This window comes from Schistocerca piceifrons, chromosome 4 (genome assembly GCF_021461385.2).
Source record: "Schistocerca piceifrons isolate TAMUIC-IGC-003096 chromosome 4, iqSchPice1.1, whole genome shotgun sequence".
Taxonomy (NCBI): domain Eukaryota; kingdom Metazoa; phylum Arthropoda; class Insecta; order Orthoptera; family Acrididae; genus Schistocerca; species Schistocerca piceifrons.
The window spans coordinates 766,144,325-766,168,650 of NC_060141.1; the positions used below are offsets into that span (position 1 = coordinate 766,144,325).

At 38.0% G+C, this 24,326-nt stretch overlaps 1 protein-coding gene across 2 annotated transcripts in view; it reads left to right on the forward strand.

Annotated features, from left to right (window-relative positions):
• The window catches only part of LOC124794882 (mitogen-activated protein kinase kinase kinase 13), a 389,688-nt gene extending 370,811 nt beyond the window's left edge, over window positions 1-18,877 (forward strand). For both annotated transcript variants that reach the window (XM_047258575.1, XM_047258576.1), the window contains exons 9-12: window positions 6,028-6,204; window positions 7,148-7,635; window positions 17,246-17,459; window positions 17,568-18,877. In XM_047258575.1, the coding sequence (XP_047114531.1) occupies window positions 6,028-6,204; window positions 7,148-7,635; window positions 17,246-17,459; window positions 17,568-17,672 (984 nt within the window). In that variant the 3' untranslated portion in view covers window positions 17,673-18,877. The remainder of the gene's footprint in view (window positions 1-6,027; window positions 6,205-7,147; window positions 7,636-17,245; window positions 17,460-17,567) is intronic.
• Window positions 18,878-24,326: the final 5,449 nt, after the last annotated feature.

Sequence of the window (24,326 nt, forward strand, 5' to 3'; positions counted from 1 at the left end):
TCTGTGTCAGCCACGATATAATCCAATCTTCCCAATCTTCTCTCAAATATGCTTCCCCTGTTGTGAGTCTTAGACACAGTATTCACTATTAGTAACTGAATTTTTTTTGCCAAGCTCATTTAGCCTTTTACCAGTCTCATTCTACTGTGGGCCCATACTGTGGTTGCAAAGAACTACTGTGGTCTATCTAAATGTGCCATGGGAGAGGATGAGGTGGAACTGCCCAGGATGTATCAACATAAGATACTGAACACACATTGCAAGTAACATTTTTCATTCGATCAAGAAGAGAAAACAATAAGCAGATTACAGTTATCAGATGGGTGTGAGCGTTTACACTCTATGCTAAACAATAAACAAACAAATAGATGATTTTATATAGGATGCAAAAACTGGCGCACTGATATGAAATTTTTAATTTTTGTATATTTGTATTCCACTACTAGTGAGGTTAAACTCTAAGTCTAACACTAAGAAACACACAAACTGCTAATGATAATCTAGATCACTTGTGTAGACGGCACTTCCTAATAATGCCTGGTAATATCGGGTGACTTTTGATCACACCACTGATGTACCTAATTTAACCTTGAATTTAAGATAGTCTTGAACAGGACCCTCCTGTTGTGGCCACCCCTCAGCTCTACAAATGTTCGCACACACTAGCAGTGTTCAGTGGATAGCATTCACAATAATGGCTCTACAATTATGTTATGTCTACGTATATACAAGTGCCTAACATTAAAACTAACAAGTTAAGTGAGGGGTAACATTTATTCACATTTGTGCATGCGTGTGGAGCCGTTTTGGCTCTTCACCAATTTATAAAAGAACTGCTGTGTATTTAATACCGCCACAGCAGCTTAATGGACTCCGTTAATCAGATACTGCATGAATGTAAATCATCTAGTTCCTAGCAGGCCTCAACAACTGTTTGCAATTACTCAGTGCCTCTTTGTTGTCTATCGTCAGCTCTCCAGAGGAAACGCAGTGTGCCACAATGCTGCTATGCATTTCAAACCTGACTCACCCACTAGATCGTCTTTTCACTTGAACCTAACTAAACACGTGGCAAGCTGTTAAATATCTTCTGGCATATCCTAATAAACTTTAATTCACAGCAAAATGCATGCAGACACATCAGCTGTGCTTATTTCCTGGTGTCTCGATGGGAAGTGCAGTTGAGAAGAATGTTTCCTGCCGCATGGGGCTTTCCTGGAAACACCCAGGCTTGTTAAAAGTGTTCATTGCTACAAGCACTCTGCGATGCTGTGTGCCCCGGCTGACGTGTCATCTGCTGCAGTCCTAGCCTATTGGCTGTGGCAAGCACAAAAATGCGTTTGTGCATTGCCACACTATGAAGCACATATTCTTCCATAACCCCTTTTTCTTTGCCTTCCTTTCTCTTCCCTTCCCTTCCCTTCCCTTCCCTTCCCTTACCTTACAACCTCTTTCCAGTCACCCATGATTATTAATATTGTTCAGTATCCTCGTACTCTTTTCTGTCTCTCACCTTCTGTTTGCGAAGTCAGCATATATAACTGAACTAGTGCTGTTGCCGATGGTGTGCTGTTGAATTTGATGGGAATAACCCTGTCACTGAAATGTTCGCAGTAACACACTTTCTGTCCTACCTCCCTATTTCGAACAAATCCTACTATACCATCTTCTGCTGCTGTTGATATTGTCCCATATTTGTCTGACTAGAAATCCTTATCTTCCTCCCATTTTACTTCACTGACCTCCACTATGCCTAGAATGAGCCTTTGCATTTCCCTTTGCAGATTTTCTGCTTACCCTACCATGTTCAGACTTGTAACATTTCACACTCCAACTTCTAGAATGTTATTCTGTCATTGATTATTCCATCTTCTTCTCATGGTCACCTCCCCACTGGTACTCCCTTCGTGGGGATCTGATTGGGGGACTAGTCTGGAATCTTTTGCCAATGGAGAGATCATCATGATACTTCTTGAAATACAGGCCACATATCATATCTTCAATGCATTGGTTTCCATTGCCTTCTGTATCCTCACACTGTTGATATTTGGTGTTTCTTCCAACTTTTAAACACAGTTTCCCATCCCAAGGTAAGAGAATGCCATTAACCTCAGTCCGGTCCTGTGCCCTCTTTTACAAGACCTTTGGCAGAATGAGGGTGAATTCTTATACTAGAAGTCCTCAGCTGCCATTGGTGATGATTTTTTTTAATTCAAAATTTAAGCAGTGGCTAGGTTTGAACCAGGACTTAGGACATTGTGATCACTAGTCAAAGACACAACTGCTATATCAAACAATGGAAACTCCAGGTAGGAATATCAACCACGTAGGAAAAGATAGATTGCTGCTTACCATAAAGATGACATGTTAAGTTGCAGACAAGCACAATTAAGACATTTACACAAAGCTTTCAGCTACAGCCTTCATCAGTAAAAGAGAAACACACACCATTCATACACACAAGCAAGCACATCTTACGCACACATGGCTGCCAACTCCAGTGTCCTAGGACCAAGCTGCCACAGTTAGTGGTTACGTGTGCGTGATGTGTGCATGCTTGTCTGTATGAATGCTGTGTGTTTCTCTTTTGCTGATGAAGGCTGTGGCCAAAAGCTTTGTGTGTCTTTTAATTGTGCTTGTCTGCAAATTAACGTATCTGTACAATAAGTAGCAAGCTTTCTTTTCCTACACTACTGCTAGACTTATTTATATAGTAAATTATTACTTGTCATGCAGCCTTTTTACAAACATTGGTACTTGCCAAGTAGCTAACAGAATCCTTCAGTCCCTGAATCTAAATATTCACATAATTTGTAGAAAGAGTGGCTAATAAGGTATGATCTTAATTTCCTTTTGAATTGGTAGGGATCTCAGTTTTGTGCTTTATGTTACACAGGAATTCACTGAATACCTTAATATCAGAGGACGTAAGTCAATTCTGAATCCAGGACGAGGTAGCAAAGTCTACATGAAGATTATTGTGTGTCTTGTATTATTACTGTATACATCACATTTCAGTTGAAACTGATTTTTATTATTAACAACAAAAACCATTAAGGAGGACATGTGTCAGGAAGTAGTTTTAAAAATTCCAAGTCTTAAAAAGGTCTTTACAGGATTTACAGTTGCCTACTTTACACAACATTCTTACTGCTCACTTCTGCTGCACACACACACACACACACACACACACACACACACACACACACACACACACATATGTATTCATTTACTTAAGCCTCACTGCCCCAGAAGACAATTCCAGAGGACAAAAAAAAATGGCATAATACACTGAACTGAATTCTGATTAGATTCCTACTGTGGACTCCATTTTAACTACTTATGCAGAGGGATGCCAAAGAATTTTTTACAGTGGTACAGTGGTTCGCATTGAGCATGTGACTATTAATGTCTACTTCTCATGCTAACAGATCATTATTGCTGGTTTGAAGTTGCATAGTCTGAGTATTTCTCAGATTAAGACGTTAACTCATAGCTGTGAACCACGTGCAGGTGTCTTCAGCTATCATCTGAACTGTGTCTGTTAAGGCTGAGTTTGGGCCCTATGTGCTTCTGTCATCAGCAAACGTTACAGTTTTTGAAACAATGGAAGATTTTTTGTGTGGGTGAGAAATGGGTGGGCACATTACTGATGCTTGTGGCACTCCAAATGCTATGTTCCCCCATTCTGAGATTATTTTTGTGCCTAAGGTACAGTCTGTTAGTGGGAACCTGTGCTTTCTGTTAGAGATTGTGATTGACTCACTAACTGGATCTACGGAACAAGAAATAAATAAATAAATAAATAAAATAAATAGAGATAACATTCTGTCCATGCAAGACAGATGCGTTTAATACCACGACACTTTAGTTTGCTATGTAGAATTCTGTGATCCACACAATCTTGTTTAACCTTGCCAGCACATCAATTTGTGAGGTCTCATGTTGGTTTCTGGGTGAAGAATCCCCTAAAAAAAAGCCAAACTGATAGGTAGTTATCAAGTTCTGTTAAATAATGCATTGTTTTATGGTGGGCTACTTTATCAAACACTTTTGAAAAGATGAGGGAGAGAGATATAGGCCTGTAATTATAAATGGTTTCCTTATCTCCAGTTTTTAGATGGCTGTTGCAACAGCGCATTTAAGTCTGTCAAGAAATGTGCATTGAGTCGTTGATTGATTAGAAAGATAGCTTAAGGGCATTACTATAAAGTTAGCACAAGATTCTAATATTCTGCTAGAAACACGATCATAGCCATTAGAATTAGAACTTTTTAGTGACCTTATGAATTCTGCCATCTTCTTAGATATTGTAGTTTTGAAACTAATGTCTGTCAATGGTGCATGCAGTGTCTGCACAAGAAAATCTAGTGAATACATATTTGGTTGTATGTTCTGGGTGCACTCCTGCAGCCCTGTGAGGAAGTAATCATTGAATTTAGTGACCAATAATTTGAAAGTGTTTCCGTTTCCACCAGAGCTCTTTTTTGGGGACTCAATTTCAGTGGAGTTAGTAGTTTTGTTTGTTTCTTATTTAATGATGTTCTGAATAATTTTTGCTTCTTGTGGAATGTTTCATTCTAAAGCATAGTATATGAGTTTCCCTTTTTTTATGACAGAGTGGAGGTTTCGGCTGTACTGGCAGTAACGGAATTTCATATCTTGTCTACTGCTTGTTTTCTGTATTATGCAGAGCTCTCTCTCTCTTCCTAGCGGAAGGCACTTTAATCCCAGCAGTTATGCACCCCCTATCCTTACTTCTGTTTAATTTTGCCAGTTAAATTTTCATCTAACACGCTCTGATTTATAAATTCCTCCCTGGTTTTTGTCCCATAACTTTTCTCTAAACATTCCGAGTGAGAGACTGTCTATGATTCTGTGATACAATTTACAATCTGTGCCTAACAGATCAGTAAATTTTATTGCTAGCATTTGACCATCATTGTCAGATAAACCATTGACTATTGGTTTTACAGCTAAATTATTGCAGGTTTTTGAGTGTAAAAAGAAATTATCAACAGCTGTTGCACTGTGTGTTTTAATCCCTGTAGGCAGTTTAACTGTGGAAAGTAAAATTGACAACTCTGTGATCTGAGTTGGTACTATCTGGCAAAACATTAGTTTGAAGGTCGTCACAAACAAGGATTTTCCAGATCAGTCTTCATAACCTTACTAAAACTGTTTTTGGTTTGTTTTTGGAGTGTAAAATACCCCTGCAGGTGGTATGTAAACTGTCAGTACTACAGATTATATATTTTGTGGTCCACCATTGTGGTACAGCATTCAGAAAGCTGTTCAAAATATCTGTTAACCTGAAGGGTCTGGTGTTAACTACAGTTTTTGTGTATAGAGCCACTCTCCTTTCTTTTTATTGACTCAACAGGAATATGACATTGGCTTGTATCCCTCAAGATGATTCTGTTCAGTTTTGGTGATTTCGATGTGATGTTCTGATAAGTGAAACAAGTAGTCTGCTGAAATTCCATTGACCTTTTCATTTTGTTGAATTGATATGGCAAGTTAATCTTTTTCATTTGTAAGGCTTCTATACTTTTATAGAAGACACTAAAAGCATTTTCTTTAATGTCCTTGTCTTTGTCCAAACGGCAATTTTTTATTGTACTGGTGGCTGTTTCAACTGTAACTACATTTATTTGGTAGCCCTGTCTTCCAGGTGAATGTTTCCTAAAAAAACAGAAATCACTAGGATAGGATGGACACTACCTTGGTTAAACCGGATGGTTCTAGTTTTTAGTTGTGCAAGTATCCTCTTACAAGAACCATTCATATATGAAAAGTACCATGTACATGTAATTGAGTGAGGGATGATACATTAGCTACACCCATGTGTGACTTTTCTTCCCTCTTGAATGATTTTCCAAGATCTGCATTAACACATTCCACAGACTGCTTCATCCAGGGTTTATAATTTCACTTAAATAGTCATGCGACTGTGACACTAGTGTGAGGAGTATTCTCAGCAATGTGCCTGTGTCATTGACATTTGTATGTTTTTTTTTCTTACAGAACCCTGTCATGGCAACTCTGGTGGTGAAAGGAGTATCACAAGCAAAATCGATTGTGAGCTGCGGAAGTCCCGGTGATAAGCAAGTACGACAGAGGAGGTACAGGCATAGGAGAGTTGGGTCTGGAAGTGGCAGCAGTTCAGCTCTTGCCAGGAGTAGTCCAGGACATGAGAGGAAGGTATGTTTGTCTTACTGTTAGGTTGGATGAATTAGCTTTCTCATACCCTTTTGAGATGATGGCACAAAGCAGTGTGCCAACAGACAATGTGGTGAAATAGTAAAGCGTAGCATCAGATCTTAAGTGTAGAGTGGCTTATTAGTTCATATAATCATATTTAGAGAAGTAATGTGCATTTTATGTAAGACACAGTTATATACTTCCTCGTTCACCCAAGCTGATGAGATTTGAAAGTGGTGCCTTATAGCAGCCGATTGAAACATGTAATTAGTGACTGAGATAGTGGAAGATGAACTATGGAAAGTTAGTTCTTTGAGCAATAGAACGTGTGAAAAAAGTGACCAAGCACCTGGAAAGGTGAGAATGGCCAACACCAGAATATGAAGTTGTTTGATGTTTTTTCCCAGCAGATATATTTATTTAAATGGCTATTGACTTGTATGTGAATATGAGATTCAATAATGTTTTGTATAAAATTATGATAGAGAATGTGAATAATTATTTCACACAGAACAAAATTACTGGCCACTACTTAGCTTCATTAGGCAGAATGTTTAGCATTGCTTTGTCCTCACTAAAGATGGTTCTGTCTCATTGTAAATGTGAGTGACTTGCCTTTCCTTTTTGATCTTCCCCACATCCTCCCTCTCTCGTCTCCAGGGAGTGAACTAAATGCTCTTAAAACATAGATTAATGTCAAAACTTTTATTTTGGCAGTATTCACCATTTCAGCTACTGATTCGCCAGCATTTCTATCTTCTTCTTCTTTGATACATAAAAATTTTGTTATTTTAGAGCCCCATTAGAACCACAGAAGATTTTAATTTCTCATGATGTCATAAATTTTAATAAATAAAAACAAATTTTGGGATCATATTGTAATTTGTAAATGAACTGAATTGTGTGAGGAATTTTAAATTATTAAATATTTCTTCTGTTATAGTTGGGGTCGCAAACTGAGCATCGGCTGGTTGACAGTGAAACACAGACTGATATACTCATGGATGTCAGTGAGACAGAAACGAGTCCTAGTGCGTGTCTGGCTAATCGAAAAATGGCAGCGATGACAGAGATGCCGAAGGACTCGGAGTTAAGACTTCCCGCCTTGGATTCTACAGAAGAGCGTTGTCCTTCTCCGGGTGCAGAAAGTCTCAATGGAAACAGCTGTAGGCAACCTTGTTCAAGCCCAGAGCCTAACAGCAACATTCGTTTGACTACCTGCAGTGACGATGACCACCTAGATACACTTGACCGCAAAGTGAGTGAAATTGTCAGTCGAAACCGTGTGCCATCCCCCACTAATGGGAACTCTGAGAGTGTGTTAGTAGGGAGGCAGTATAGCTCAGAAACACTGGACTCTCAGGACCAGAGCTGGTCAGAAGAGGAAGGAGACACCCTGGATGGTTACAACTACAGCCTGCGGCGACGGAGGTGAGTTCACTGATGCTTAAAGTCTGATTTAAACTAGTTGTCACTTAATGTTTAAACTCCAAAGCTGCAGCATTGTTTTGTCCAATACAGTCTGCAGGCAGCCACCACAGTGCATTGCTCTCTGCAGCAATAGAAAATTGCTTTTGAGCAAAATGTGAAAAGATCAAACTAAAAATCTCTAATTCACATACAATGTAGGCCTCTATAGAGTCTGTCAGCAAAACGCGAAAAAATCAAATAAAAAAAATTTTGAATTCACATACAATGTAAGCCTCTGTAGTGTCTCTCAGCAAGTCAAAAATCTATTCTTAATTGTAATTATAGGGAAAGAGTTGCACAGACTTTTCTGAAACATATTAAATTTTCCCAGTGTCCGGCTTACCATGTCGTAGCTCAAAAACTAATGCTCTTACAGCAATACTGTTTCTTTTGTTTACTACTAAAATGTCTCGCTCAGCAATGAATCTTTTAAAATTTTCATACTGCATTGTGTTTCCTATACACATGCTTCTGAAAACAGCATTTTTATGCAGTTGCATTGGTATTTAACTCATAATAAATATGAAGTCTTAAGTTCCTATCTTGTACAGAAATAACAAAAATTCTGAAATTTACAGATAGTATTGCTCTCAGTGGTATGTCTATATGCGACAAAAATATTTTCTTAATTTTAATTAGGGCTGGTGTTATGTTGATTATTGAAACAAGAGAAATTTTCACATCTGGAAAAGTTTCCTTCTTATCATTGCAAATCTCAAACTACTATACACATGAAATAATGTCTTGATTTCTACACAAAATGAAATAATTGTGTCTAAATTACAATAAGAAAATGATAGGTAGTGGCTGAACAGTATTCATTAGTCTAACAACAAGAAAGAGAAACTGATTGAATAAAGTCACAAACACTAGATTTAATGGGAGTAAGAAGTTCATTAAAGTACACTAACACTATGTACTTGTGCTAATGAGGCAATAGGAAGACATTGCTCAATGCAGAGTCAGTGGTACCATTGATATCACTGCTCCTAGTGACAGATATTATCAAATCTTTGACACACTGTTGTAACACAGCTTCATTCTTCCATGCTTCCTGTATCACTCCTTTCATATGAACCACTACCTTTTGCCAATCTTCTGGTGTGACTTTTTTCAACTGCCTCCTTCTAAATTCATTCCACTTCTGTCAACATAAATGTTTTTATTTTCTGCAACAATATGACATTTAACCCATGCCCAAACCAGTTCTGTAGTGTTGAAGTGGCAACAGTAGGGAGGCAGTCTGAGCACTTTATGCCCATATTTTTTTGCCATTTCATCCACAGTGTAAACTGGATTCTTTGACGTGTGTTCTAATAAGTATGCCTGTGTAAAGTTGCTGTCAAGCTCTGTCTTACGTTTCTCTAATCAGCAAGCAATGTTGTTTTCCTTTGTTGCCTTTTTGGGCACCTTGCCTTGTATAACAGAATGATATGGAGCATTATCCATCACGGTTATAAAGATTTTCATTAAGTTTTGAACTACAATGTCTTCAAACCATTTCACAAAAGTATTGTACTTCATCCCTTCATGCCATTCAGAGATCTTGTTTGAAGGGATTAACAACAGACAATGAAACCTTTTGAAATTCCAGCATGTGCTACAATTAATTTTTTGCCTTTACTGATTGGTGCTGCCATTCTACTGTTGATGGTATCATTGGCCCCGGTTTCTTGCAAACTGTGTCTTGCAGTCACCCACATTTCATCAAGCTAAATGAGATCATCAAAATTTGTCCCTACTAATTCTCTAAGAAAGCAGCATCGCTAGACTGCAATATCTTGGTGTTCCATTAATAATTTGCAGCCACAAATGTATTTATAGTGGAATTGTAACTTTTCATGACTTGTAACAAGGAAAGTTCACTACCCTATCCACTGGTTCAAAGAGAACATACAGCTTTTTGAGTGTCAGATAATCCTTCCTTGAATAATACAAATATATCTGATGAAGAATCAATCTTCCCAAAAAAGAGTCAAGATTTTTGGCCCTCCTCTCGAATTGCCTAATCTTCCCAGCTGTCTCCAGTTTAGATGACTCACCTGATTCTTCTTTCACAAATTTCTTCTTGCAGATTCTTATCATTAATTGTTCTCTACTTTGTAGAGCGACTGCATTTCTCTCCACCACTTTATCCAAAGGAAGTAGAGGTGCTCCTGCATCTGTCTCTCTCACAAAATACTCCCGCGTGGATCACACAAATGGCTGAGTATAATCACATTTGTTGAAAGTTTCCTAGGAATGCGCAGCCAAGGTCTGTCCCTCTTTTGCCTGCTTCCGTTATACATTGTAAGGCATGTGAAGCTGAAAGTTGCCCGAACCTCTCACTATGATGACTTAGTGGGGACTGGCTGGCACAATGCTTCAGGCTTGGGTAGTGCAGTGCAGCAGAAGTTGCAACACAGTCGGAGCCAATAGTGCCAGACTTCCATTGGTATATTGGTGGTGGGAACCACGCAGCGTGCTACCTGCCAAGTGATAACTAGTTTAAATCACACTATAAGTGCTGACCAGAGAGTAGTTTGTTTTTATTTTCGCATTGGTCTCTTACTATTTACCAACATAATTTGTTGCATTTCAAAAAATGTATGTTGGTTTCAGTTGATAAACAGGAACAATAGCAAAAATTACAGGTTATATTAATAAGAGTTTTGTCATATGTATATAAAAGTAGTTTTATTGGACCTGTATGTAATTCAGTGTGAAAGTTGTCAGGTTACACCCGCATTTCAGTGACTCACCATTGCCTGGTGAAGCAGTTGTCAGAGCAAAATTATACTGCTAATAAATAGGCTTACATTTAAAACTGAATACGAAACAAACCATAGGAGTCTCGATCAATCAACTAATTAATTAAATGTGTTATTTTAGAAAAGCTTTCTTCACTGTTTAGAATTATTTCATCTACACTATTACATTTTAACCAAATAGTCGAAACAAGCTGATGCATGAAAACTTTGGCATACTGGCTAAAAATATCCATACAGTCAACACATGGTGTATAAGGTTCCTTACTTCATCAGACCATATTGGAGCACCACAAGCAGTATTGAGAACTCTGAAATATGTGTTAATTTAGTAAAATCAATTTTACATACAAAGTAAAACTGATGTTGACACTTTTTGTGGCTATGTTGCTGTTCTGTGGAATGAATGAAATTGTTTTCTAATTATTGGCATTATTTTATGTCTCCAATATCCTCCACTCCTTATTTGCCACCCTTTCCACCTCTGAGACCCCATATATCACTGGATGAAAATTCATTTTCTTTAATCTTCATGAATTTGGAATAATTTCACAATTTTACTGAAACAATCTGACGTCTTTTATTGTGAAGAAGAAGAAGAAGAAGAAGAAGAAGAAGAAGAGGAGAATGGAGGGGGGGGGGGGGAAGGAGGGTGTGTGTGTGTGTGTGTGTGTGTGTGTGTGTGTGTGTTGACAAACTGCCTGTTGACTTCTGTCTCGGGCTCTTTGGCCAACATTTGACGACATTTACAATGTTTTGCCAGCATGAGTCGTTGGAATTGTCAAACCTTTACACTCCATTGCTGGCGGTGGACTGGAGCCAGGCTCATAGCTGCAGACTTTATGTACCTGGTGCACCAATGTCCAAGGGCTTCTCAATGGTCATTTCCAGTGCAGTTGTCCTCTTGATACCTGCAACAGTCATTCTCTGCAGCACGGGAATCCAGGATCAGTTTACCTTGATACTTTCTTAATTCTTTTTGAAGCTATTCTCATGTTTGTGTATCTTCCTCATTCCGACAGAAACTTTTCCGCATGTGCATGGTATGCAATATATGCCTGGCATTGCAAGTGAGTCCCTCTTCTCCTTTGCCGATCTGAGACCCAACTTTGATCTTATTTGTCTTTATGCTGTGTTTGTGCAATATACAGCTGATTCTGTCCATCACTCTGCAAATGTATGGCAGAAAAGCTGTACCCGACATTTCTTTTTCCAATGTTTCACTTCTCCGAGTGTTTGACTCTGTCATACTTCTCATATAACTTATGGAGTACCCATTGCTCCTTAGAACACTTTGCAGGTGTTTCATTTCACATCTGAGGTGTTGTAGCTCAAATATTCATCTCGCTCCTCTTTTTCTGGCTCAACTGGTGATTTGACAATTTGTGCAGATATTGATCTGTGTATGTAAGTTTTTGATACACATTGTGTCCCAGGTTTTTACCATCCCTTGTGACCAGCACATGTAGAAATAGTAGTTCTTTGTCCTTTTCTATTTCCATGGTGAATTTTATGTTGGCATGGAGGCTGTTCAGGTGTCTTAGAAAGTCACCTAGCTGTTCCTCACCATAGCTCCACACAGTGAAGGTATCATCGCATATCTGTACAACACCTTAGATTTACAAGGTGCCAAGTCCAGTACCTTTGCATCAAAATGTTCCATGAAGACATTGGCCACCATTGGACTAAGAGGACTACCCATGGTGACCTCTTCTGGCTGTTCATAGAAGTTACCATTTCATGTACATTAACTCATGGTGAGTGATGCATGAAAGAGGTTAGTGGTGTTTTGCTTCTCAGTGAAACGTGCTTAGTCTTTTACGTGTGTATCAGTCTTCCCCATGTGCAGCTGGAGCAGAGAGGCCAAGTGTTTTGCCAGTTTACTTGTCGGTGAGCCAGGAGCGCTATCAGACCTAGTAGAACATTATTCTTATTGATCATTGGTAATCCATACAGCCGAGTGGTATGGCTTCTGTGTTGCACAGGTTCATCTGTATATCTGTCAGCAGAGAAGACGCCTTGATTAACTAATTCATATTCCATGTGATGCATCGGGTGTGTGCTTTGTATTCAGTACACCGTCAGTTCTAATAGGTCCCAGATCTTCTGCTCTTCATCTTTGGTCTCCATTATGATGGTTGCATTACCCCTATCAGTGGTCAGTACCAGTATAATCTTGTTAGTGTTAAGACTATTGAAAGCCCAGCTTCTCTGCTACAGCTGCATGTGGGGAGACTGACACATACATAAAGGACTCATGTCATTTCATTGAGGAGCTGAAGAAACTAGAACTTGCGCCAAACTACATCCTCATCAACTTTGATATTGTTTCTTTGTTTATGAAAGTGCCAGTCAGTGACTCTCTGTAGCATATCAGTTCCATTTTCCCCACAAAACATCACCAAGCTGTTTCATGCATGTCTCACCACAAGCTGTGTCACGGGAATGACAACTTCTATGTACAGCTGGAAGGTGTCACCATGGGTAGTCCTCTTAGTCCAATGGTAGCCAACTTCTTCATGGAACATTTCGAAGCACAGGCACTGGACTTGGCATCTTGTAAACTTAAGGTAAGGTACAGATGTGTCAATGATACTTTTGCTGTGTGGAGACATGGAGAGGAGCAGCTCAGTGACTTCTAAGACACTTCAACAGCCTCCATGCCAACATAAAATTTACCATAGAAGTAGAAAAGGACAAAGGAGTAACATTTCTACATGTGCTGATCACAAGAGATGGTGAAAACCTGCAACACTGTATCAAAAACTTATACACATGAATCGATAGCTGCACAAATTGTCATATCATCACCTGAGCTAAAAAAGAGACATGATTAATACACCCATAAAGCGAGCAAGATGAATATGTGACTCACAGCGTCTCAGATGCAGAATGCAACACCTGCAAAGTATTCTGAGGTGCAATGGGTACTCCACAAATTATATTAGAAATACAACAGAGTCAAACGCTCAGTGAAGTGACACGTCGGAAAAAGAAATGTTGGGCATGGTCTTTCTGCTATACATTCCCAGAGTGATGGACAGAATCAGCCATATATATTGCAAACAGAGTTAAAGACTATTTACAAACCAATAAAGAAGATCAAAGTGTGTCTCAGATTGGCGAAGGAGAAAAGGGACCCATTTTCAATGTTGGGAATATATTGCATACCATGCACATGTGGAAAAGTTTGTTGGAATGACTGGACAATCAATCAACATCAGGATCACAGACATAAGCAACATTGAAGTAGAGAAATTGGCCGTGGCAGAGCATGCGCTGTGTAAAATTTGCCAACGCAGAAGTTCTGGCTAGAGAAGAATATCACATCTGCTTGTATAGAGAAGCTATAGATATACACAAACATGAGAATAGCTTCAAGAAAAAGTAAGAAAGCATGAAGGTAAAAGGCTCCTGGATTCCTGTGCTGCAGCAAACGACTGTTGCTGGTAACAAGAGGAGGATCACATCAGAAATGACCAAGGAGTAGCCTTGGATCTTGGCGCATAAGGTACTTATAGTCTGGGGCTGCGAGCTCTGCTCCAGTCCATCGCCACCAATGGAGGGTGAAGCTTTGAGAATTCCAGCCAATCATGCTGGTGAAATGTCAGAAAAGTCATGGCACAAAACGTCGGCCGAAGACTCTGAGAGAGAAACAAACAGGCAGTTTGTCGGGGGGGGGGGGGGGGAGAGGGAGAGGGAGAGGGGGAGAGAGAGAGAGAGAGAGAGAGAGAGAGAGAGAGAGAGAGAGAGAGAGAGTGTGAGTGAGTGTGTCTGTACATTTGAACATTATGATTGATTCCTTCGATTCAACAACAATAGGTTGCTTATATCTGATACAGAATTCATGGTCCTTACTAAATAGCATCTTTTGCTCAAAATGAGTGGTCTCCATGACAGTCTGAAAAATTATCCTCACTTGTGACCTGTTGTCCTTGTAACATAGGTCTTCATCAGTCTTACTGATCCATTTCTTTCTCAAATCAACTACTGTTTTTCTTTTGGGTCCATACTTTTAAGTTAGTTGATCCAACAATCAATGCAGGTCTCTTGCAGTACCTATTCCAATTAGAATCAGTGACATCTTCACATTCCTCATCTTGTTCCTCCTCTTTTTCTTAACCACAGTAGTTAGTAAGAAATTAGTCATTAAGATGTTTGCAAGTTTTCAAGTTTGTAGCCAAGCCGTCATATTTTCTTTCTTGATATTTCAACAAGTTCCCTAGTTGTCTAAGTTGGTTGTTAAACATAGTTTTGTTTGCCCACTGTTTGGATTCCAAACTAAACTGTGAATAGTATATGCTGAGAGCAGCCTAACAGAAAAATACTGCAGACAGTTCACTTCACTAAAAGGATTGACACTCTTTTGATGTGATTTAATGTTTTTAAAAAGAAGTATGAAGCACTCTGTTGCTCTCACTTTAAACAGTTCTTAAGCTGCTTGTGGATCAACTTTATCAGATATTATCCATATTTATTTTCTGTTAAACTGGTGAAGATATGTAAATAAAATGTCTGTCAATTATTAGTACACGACTGCACTCTGTGTCTTGTCAATTTGAACAATGGAGTGCTGAGAAGAACCATTACACAGTGGCTGTTGTCAGGTCGAGTAATCCAGTCAATAAAAATGTGTAAGTTGTGAACAGAATTAATTGCAATATTTGATATCACATTGAGAAATTGAATTTGTCACATCCATTGGATTTTTCAGTGTTTACAGAAGACAAGGCCACTAGGGAGGGAGAGGTAGGAAGCTCACAAAAATTATTTACATCAGATTAATTTTAATGGAATAGCCACATATTGTGTAATCAACAGAAAACTGAGAAATTACAACAACAAATTGATTCAACACTCAGAGACAAACAGAATGAATCAAATTCTGTGACAGATACAATGGGAAGTGATAAAACTGGAAAGTATTTCCTATGTAAAAATACTAACAATATGGATTTAAGAATCGGTGACACCTGAGTCACAGATAAATCCTTGGGTTAGTGTGGAAACAGTCCACAGCCAGCCAGTTTTATTCAGCTTCAAAAATGACTTATTAAGGATTGTTTTAAGAATGCCATTTGGGCTCATCCTCTCACATTGTTTCCTTGTATTGCTCCTTCTAGAATGATTGTGCAATGATTGCAATGAACTGGTTGCGAAACTTCCTGACAAATTGAAAGTGTGGGGCAAGCCAAGACTTGACCCTGGGACATTCATCTTTCACAGGCTCCTGCCCTACCAACTGAACTATCCAAGTATAACGTGTGAACTTTGCATTTTCACCTTCACAAGTTGCTCTGCCAGAATACTCAACTATCATGGAAAGCAAAGGTCTCAAATTCAAGACACGGTCCGGCACACACTTTTAATCTACAAGATAGTTTCATATCAGCACACACTCTGCTGTATAGTGAAATTTTCTTCTGGATTATTATGTGACCTATCCACTTGTATTGTCTTCTGTAGGTTGTTTTCATTAATGTGGTTCCCTCAGCAGTTCTTCGAACGGTTGATGGGTCTATCTGACCATTTTATCTTTAATACTGTCTCCAACAACATACTTCAAACATATCAAGAGATTTCATTTAGTTTTTGTTTATGATCGACATTATGTGCTATGCTCCAGGTGCAAATGTTAGTGTTTTTTCCTCTGCAGTAATAAGTGGACTTATTTGGATTACTTCTGAAGTCAGACACAAAGTCCAAAATACTCAATGTAGTGCGTTTTTGGAGGTAGGGTTGAAAACTATAAACAAAGTTTCAAAAAGACTGACAATGCTTACAAATTATTTGTGGGGAAATACCTTTATTAAATTGCTAACCAACTGCTGAGTGCCATTAAATTTGCATTTCATTTCAACACAAAACAACTGATCCCAAAGATTCCATATAAAGTAACTGTCAGTGAATAGGAAGATGAATAATGATTAATCACATTGTTGTAGCAACCTCGCAATTAGAAAGGGAAGGAATACAGTCTAGATAGCAGAGTTTATCATTATGCAGAATTGGAGAATAAACATAATTTTCCCATAACGTAGACAAATAGCTTGTTAGAAAAAATTGGAATTACTGATTGATTTTCCAGATGGAACAATTGGTCATGTCTGGCCAGGAGTATCACAACATCAGTCAGATAGTTCATAGGAAAACTTATGAGCTGTCAAGAAGTACTGCTTATGAAGTTAACACGTGTTTCCAGAATGAATTTTCGCTCTGGAGTGGAGTGTGAACTGATTTGAACTTCCTGGCAGATTAAAACTGTAGAGGGAGGCATTGGTAGAAGTGAAGCCCCGAGGGCGGGTTTGGGTTGTTCCAAGATAGCTCAGTCAGTAAAGCACTTGACTGTGAAAGGTAAAGATTCTGGGTTTAAATCATGATGCGTCACACAGTTTTAATCTTCCAGGCAGTTTGATATCAATGTATGTTGATTTTTACTTGTATAAATTTAACATGGTGTTTGCTATGAAAGTGGCTTGGATACGCTAGACATCAGTAGGTTCTTGATAGTGTGAATATTACATGTGGAGTGTGAATTTAAACTATGATGATGTATTCACAACAACAAATGCAACATTTTTGCGAGGGTGGACATAATGTCTGTGACAAAATGCATCAACTGTTGGAAAGTTATAAGTAATCTTTTATTTTATATATTAAATCAGAACTATTCGTATGACTAAATAATCAGCTATAGCTACGACTGTCTTTATCAGTAGTAAAATGCAAAGACATCAGGTATATAATTCACAGCTATGTCTTTAAAATGAATGTAAGCTATGTACATATTCGTATTGTCAGTGAACTTTTTTTGTGTTATACAGCATTGCTCGGAGACCTATTGCACCAGGTGTGAGGTCCCGCAGATACAAGCAAGCAGTGGTTGCTGCAACACTCAGCAATTTGTCAGACGAAGAAAATACTTCTGAATACAGCCACCCGCCTTCTAGCCAGTGCTCCACCCTGGAGAGCAACCCAGACCTTTTAAAGTCCATTACGAATTTAGGCAACAAACGAGCACATAGTGACTCCCAAGATGTAAGTAAAGATGACTGTAGTTCTCGTAAAGTTGATTCATTGAATATGATGATTAAATGAAGCAGAGAAAAAGTATAATAGTGCTTAAAATCGTTTCTTGGTTTATAGGGAGTAACATCACCTGGCAGTTCAGATTCCGAATCGGACGACGTAAGTGATATGACTATTGGAACACAGCTAGCGAACTCGCCGAAGATAGAGACAATTGTCTGATGGCAGGAATATTCGACATACTCCTTTCCACTGAACTTGATTCCTTTTATAATTAAGTTAAGGTTGTTTTTAGTAACATATGACATTTTAAAATTTATGTATAATGTACAATCATTATATACGGAATGTGATGAAGTTTAAGAGGTATGTCGTGACAATGTTGTTAATTATAAGGCAACATTCCAGAATTTTTACATTAAGAATCAATTTAGTTTTGGCTACAATTAGTCACATTTTCAGGCCACTTTATTTTCTGCAAATTATTTTTTTGATATAGAGAGCAGACTGTAAGTCACATAGCAGAAAAATTAAGTCACATCACAACAATAGGTTTGGCATGTGCTAGTGTTCACTGTTGACAATAGAGAATGATCTCACATTAAATGTTCATCACATTCCTTCTAGCTATCCATGTTTTAATGGTGTTTGCATCATGATGGATGCAGCTGAGATATTAATAATTTTATTTATGTTGTCGTTGCATGTAGACGTATTTTATTGGGCATCAAGCTGGTGCAGTAAAATTAGTCAAATATTTTACATTCCATATCAGAAGCAGTATTATTTTTACGTGTTATTGAAATTTGCTTTGAGTGATAAAGATTGTAAAACATGGATATATTAATGTCTGAATTGTGGTTTAAAGACTGAATCTCAGGGACAGGAGTTTGACAGACAGACATCACAAAAATAAGTTCACATTCACTGCCACTCAATGACTTATGCATATGTACAAAGTTATTTAATTACATATATTTCTCAAAGTAATTTGTGTAGATGCATGCTATCAATATTATAATGTTTATGCTGTACAGGTCAAATAATGACATATTGTCACACACTGTAGATCATTTTGTTGTTACTATACTTGTAGCCATCAGATCCTCCCAAGTAGTTTCTTACAGCAAGGTATTTTATTTAAGAAGAAAAGAGAGACTTTAGCATAACTATGCTACTGGTTATTGACTGTACATAAGCAGCACATCTCATTCAGATTTCATGTACTGTGTATTTTATAATGCCTCTAAATCTATTAGTGATTCACTGTGACTGGCCTGAAATATGATGAGTGTCTGTAAGCTTCTGTCATGAATGAAGTGTATTCACACTTCAAAAATGTTGCTCTTCTTAGTTTATAATTTGTGTGTGTGTGTGTGTGTGTGTGTGTGTGTGTGTGTGTGTGTGTGCGCGCGCGTGTGTGCGTGTGCGCGTGTGTGCGCGCGTGCGTGCGCATGCAGAATGGCAAAGAATACTTTTTCTCCATTCCTACAGTAAATTAATTTTAGAGAATAGTATTGATTATCATTTCTTTTCTCAGTGCACCTTGCATGAAATTGAGATTCCTAAGCATGACTGTCAGACACTCAATATTACCATGACATTCTTGTGTGGTTGTGTAATTTTTAGATTTTTGCTGTTCAATATTTATTTTTTTAAGTCTGTGTAAGATATTATTAAGTAAGTTTTTTGTTACTCTGAGACTAGCGAGATGATGCAATATGTTCATTGTAGAAAGAAAAATGTAGATGATATTAATATTAGCACAGATTCTTTACTTCAGATACAGTGGAAGAGTACATTCAGAGTTCCCCATTTAATTCTCACATTCAGTGTAAAGAGAAGAGTATATTTGTGTACCTCACTTAGATTGCGGAGCCCATTAGCTGCTTCTACACAGTCTCTGTATATAATTATGATGATGTAAATTAGATATTCCAGTAAGCTATATATAAATATATAAACGGAGGCTGTGGAGCACTTTAAAGTACTGAATAAAATATTTCATTCCAAAAGTACAAGTTTCTGTAATGTTTAATCTATTTCATGAAATATGTTAAAAATGTCTAAAATAAAGTGTCTGCCTGAGAGAAGTTTTTGATTTTATAAATGACTTTTCTGTTAGCTGCTCTGATGAAAGATGTTAAATTGGTTCCACACTATTTACACCTGTAAATGTTACATACATTCATCGTGTTGTGTGTTAATTTCAAAGTATGGCTGCTGTACACGTGGATATAGATGATCATCATCTCCTTTAAAATGCAACGTTCAGTGATGCACAGAAGTTTGCAGCACAGTCAAAATGACCTGTTAATAATTGTTACTCAAAGTTAAAATTTGTCTTTAAAAAATGTCAATGGAAATGTAATGTTTTATTCTTATTAACTAAAAGAATCTGTCACTACTTAACATAACCTATATTCAGGGAACTGTTTTTGCCTCAATTCCTCTTTTTTATTATTATGCGACATAATGATCTACAGCAGCAGAGTGTTTAAATATGAACACATATTGAAACAAATTTCTTTTCTAACACAAAGAATGCAGACATGTAGGTGTAAATGAAATGATTCCACATACAGGTGAGGTGCTGAGCAGTAGATGATCAAGTAAATAGGATCGAAATTGTTAGTAAGCATTTGAATAGTGTCCTTCCTCAGAATGAAAGCAGGCTTTTCATCGTAACTCATATTTGTGTTGCAAAACGAAAGAACCACTGTATGTGCTTCACTGAGCTGAAGATTCAATTTTTATAATACTTATGTGCAGTCGCACCTAGCAGTAACTGCATTTTCCCCAGTTTGTGAGCATTTTTGCATTGCCATTTCAGATTTTGTCATTTTTAGGTAGAGTAGGCAGTAAGGTTTTGTGCAAGAAGAATTAAGTGAGATTAGGACGTTAACATGAGCTCAAAACCTATGTGTTGATTTTAGGATATATGTAATCGCCAATTCTACATACACAGGGCAGATACCATAAAGTTTATGCACTTGTGAAAAATGAAAAATCAGACCCTTAAGCAAAGGTCCAATATGAACAAAGCTTTACACACTTGTTATACATATTGGAATGTTTTATATGATTGCACTAGTACAGCTGTGCCTTGGAAAATAATTTCAGTGTTTTCCATAGCCACATTTAGTTTTGGTGCTCTCCTTAGATGATGCATAAAGGTGTCAAAAGTCATCTCTGGACATAATCTTCAACACTACGTCATGGTACAGTCGGTTAAGGTGTGATGCCACTGATCCATACTGACCATCAGATTTCACTCATCCTGTGCAGGGAAAAGTTTGATAATAGTGTTACAAAAGGGCTGGTAAATGTTTCGAAAGAACATTGTGCATTGGAAGAGGTATATACACAGGCATTATTCTGCTAGAAGAGTCCACTTCCCTCAGAGTGTAGGAATGGCAGTAGAGAGGATCCGAAGGTATCCTACACTCTGAGTGTTTCATAAATAAATATGTGCACAGTCATTTTACACTTCACTGTGGTGATGGCGGACAAAGGAAAGCTATCATTCTTAGATGTTCTAGTTGAGTGGAAGTTAGATGGTCACCTTGGCCATTCAGTGTATCATAAGGCAGCCCACAAGAACTGATATCTGAACGGGCAAAATTTCCATCACCCTGTCAAATAGAGAGCTGTACTGGTGTGTGTGTGTGTGTGTGTGTGTGTGTGTGTGTGTGTGTGTGTGTGTGTGTGCGGGTGGGCGTGAGTGCGCACGCCCGTGTGCATTTCATCTATTTTCGACAAAGGCCTTGCTGGCCAAAATCTTATTTGTGACAGTCTTTTGGTTGTGGCTATCTGCAGCTCAGCATCTCTGCTGTATGGTGAGTAGCAACTTTCCATCCATAATATCGTTACATCCCATCCCGGATTTTCCATTGAGTGAAAAAAAATCTTAAACAGACATGGGATTTAAACCATCTTTCAGTTGCCTGAGAGATGATGTGCTGTGTGAAGGGCAGTCATGGCCTCAGAGGCCCAGATATTTACAACTTATGTTAAGGGGGCATAAGTTAGGTGAGAAAGTCTATTCAAACTGTTTTACAGAGCTGTACCAAACTTCAGTGGCACACCAAGTACAGAAATCTAGAAAAATCTCCTTTTGCTGAACAAAGATGTATGAGCAAGCACAAGATCTTGTTTGACCAGACACAGAGTGGAAATTAGAATGTGTGTCAACAAATTGCATAAAAATATGTGCTACGTCCTCAGAATTTCGAAAGAGAATGGTGGGTATTGTAAAGAATTGGGTTTTTATGGGGAATGAGGTAAACTGTACATAACTGTACACTACAATGTACAGGTTACATTTAATGAAATGCCTGATTGTGACCCACATCTAATTGGGAACTTATATTGTGTTCACTTTGGCCTACACAAGAGCCTCTGGGCACACACAAAGAATAGAAGATGTAAAAAGTACTGATGGTGTCAAATAAAAAGAAACAAAAACTTTTTTTTTTTTTTTTGGGAAAGAAAAAAACTTGTAATAGATGGATAACAACCGTATGATGTGTGCACTTAAAATACAGTTGTGAGGGGCTCTATGTTTTCATGCTCAATACACAGTTCTTACTCCATGTGCAGCACATTGTTTAGAGTTATCCCTGCACACTTTTGCTTTTACCACGCGTATTTCTAAACCATTTTTCAACTTCTCTGTTCCAGTTTCTTCTTAATTTCTTTTCCCACACTTAGTTGAAGATCAGTTTTGTCAGCTTATTATCATTCAGCCTGAATAAAAGTCCAAAAATATCAATATTCTTTTACTAATTATTTCTATTTTTTCTATATTTTGACATATTTCATTATTGCTTTTTAATTTCCAGGTTGACATGCTTTTTATTGGCCCTAAAATTTCCCTCATGATACTTCTCTCTAATATTTCTAGTTTATTGTTCAGTGCTAGGCATTCACTTCTGTAGGATGCTCTTTCCGTTTTGCATATCTTTTCATTTATGACAGGTTTTTAATAACTCATTTCCCTGAATTGTCTGTCCTGAACTCTGTAAGGTGAATTTTTTTATGTTAGTGACAAATTTGGTTCTTTCTGCAGAGACTCTTAAACCTGCACTACTAGCTATATTTTTCAACAGGTTGATGTATATTTCTGCACCCACTAGATTTTCAGATGGTACAACAAAATCATCTTCAGCTGCCAGGCAATTTACTTAAAAACACTGTTTTCTTTTTCAAAGTTTTGTTGCCATCCTTGACATTCTTTTTATTCTTCAATTCAAATTTTACTAATTTTTAAAATACACATTTCCAGATCACTGGAGAGCCATCACCTTGTCTCACACCTGTATTGTTTTAAAGAGATTAGAAATTTTGGGCATGTACTTTACTTTTGACACTGTATCTGTAAGAATTTCACAGACTAGCCGTCTATTAGTCCTTTATTCTTAAATCATAGAGTTTGAAGAATTGCTTGCCATTCACATGAGGGATTGGTTCTAAAGTCAGAATAAAAAATTGCTAACAATAGTATGACTGCATAGAAAGCTTCTGAATAGCATTAATGACAAGACAGTGTATCCATGGAATAGGTAATTTTAAAAATAACCCTAATCAGATGGCTTTTTTGGCAAAGAGTTCCATATGTGAATAAGTTCCTATTTTGGGTCCCAAAATGAGGCGGGGGGGGGGGGGGGGGAAATCAGAGTAGAGATTTTTAAAATTTAAAATTTGAAATTTCTTGTGGAAACTTTAAAATTTGAACAAAATGGATAGGCTGTGATTACACTTAAAAGTGGTCTCTGAATTTAAATGGAAAGATTAGTGACATACCTGTAAGACATCAACAAATGTATCTAGGAATGAATGGTGTGACGTATACTGACATTGTTGTGAATAAGGAAGCTGGTAACAGAGTTAGACCTAGCTATTACACTATGTTCAAAAATGTGCACAGAAAAGCAAGCTGTGAAACACTTGTGCTTGCACCAGCAGCATATTGTGTCATTGGGTCTGCCACAACTTTCCAACTATCCTGTTTTACAGAGCAGATAAGCCTACAACCTCCATGTTCCGTGACAAGTTGTGGGCTTACAACACATTGTTGCCTACTTGTGGTTTCATGGACCTTCAGCCACTTTTCATAATGCTCATGACAGCAGCACGTGAACAGTTGACCAGTTTTGCCATTTCTGAAATGTGTCATGTGCCCGCAGTGGCACCAGATGGTGTTCCATTTCATAATGGGCAGTGGTTTTAATGTTTGAAGGTAGGAAGTGGTGAGATACTGTAACTCTCAATAATGGTGACAGAACTATGGATTATTGTCAGTAACAACTGCAAATCCAAGACTCTAGGGTGTGTTAAAGACAAAAAAGGGATTAAAGTGTCAGGATTAGGATAAATGGACTGACTTTTGACAGTCTATACAGTGTAAGTAGTAATTTCTACTCAAATGCCATCCTCACCTGCATATGGTGCACCCTACTTTAGACTCACGAGGCAATGGCAACTGAGTGACTCCTGGGGTAAGGAGTCCTCCTCCTTGCCAATAGTGGATTGAAGTTAGGGCACTATTTTGCGCTAGAGTTGGGAAACTGGCTCTAAAGGCAGAGGGACTATGAAGATGGTAAATGACATTAGATGTAAAACACAATGGACAATGACTTCATTAAAGGCCTTATGACATGTCCTAGTAATCATCATGGCTATGGTCATGGCGAAATTAGCAACCGGAGTAAGTTCCTCAATTGGATCTCTGGAAGGAACAGTTATGACTACAGACATGAAGAAAATCAAAGGGCAAGGGGGGAAGGAGGAAAAAAAAAAAAAAAACCAAAAGTGGCAATGTGGAATGTAAAATCAATGAATCAAGGTGGGAAAATACATAATACAATTCAAGAA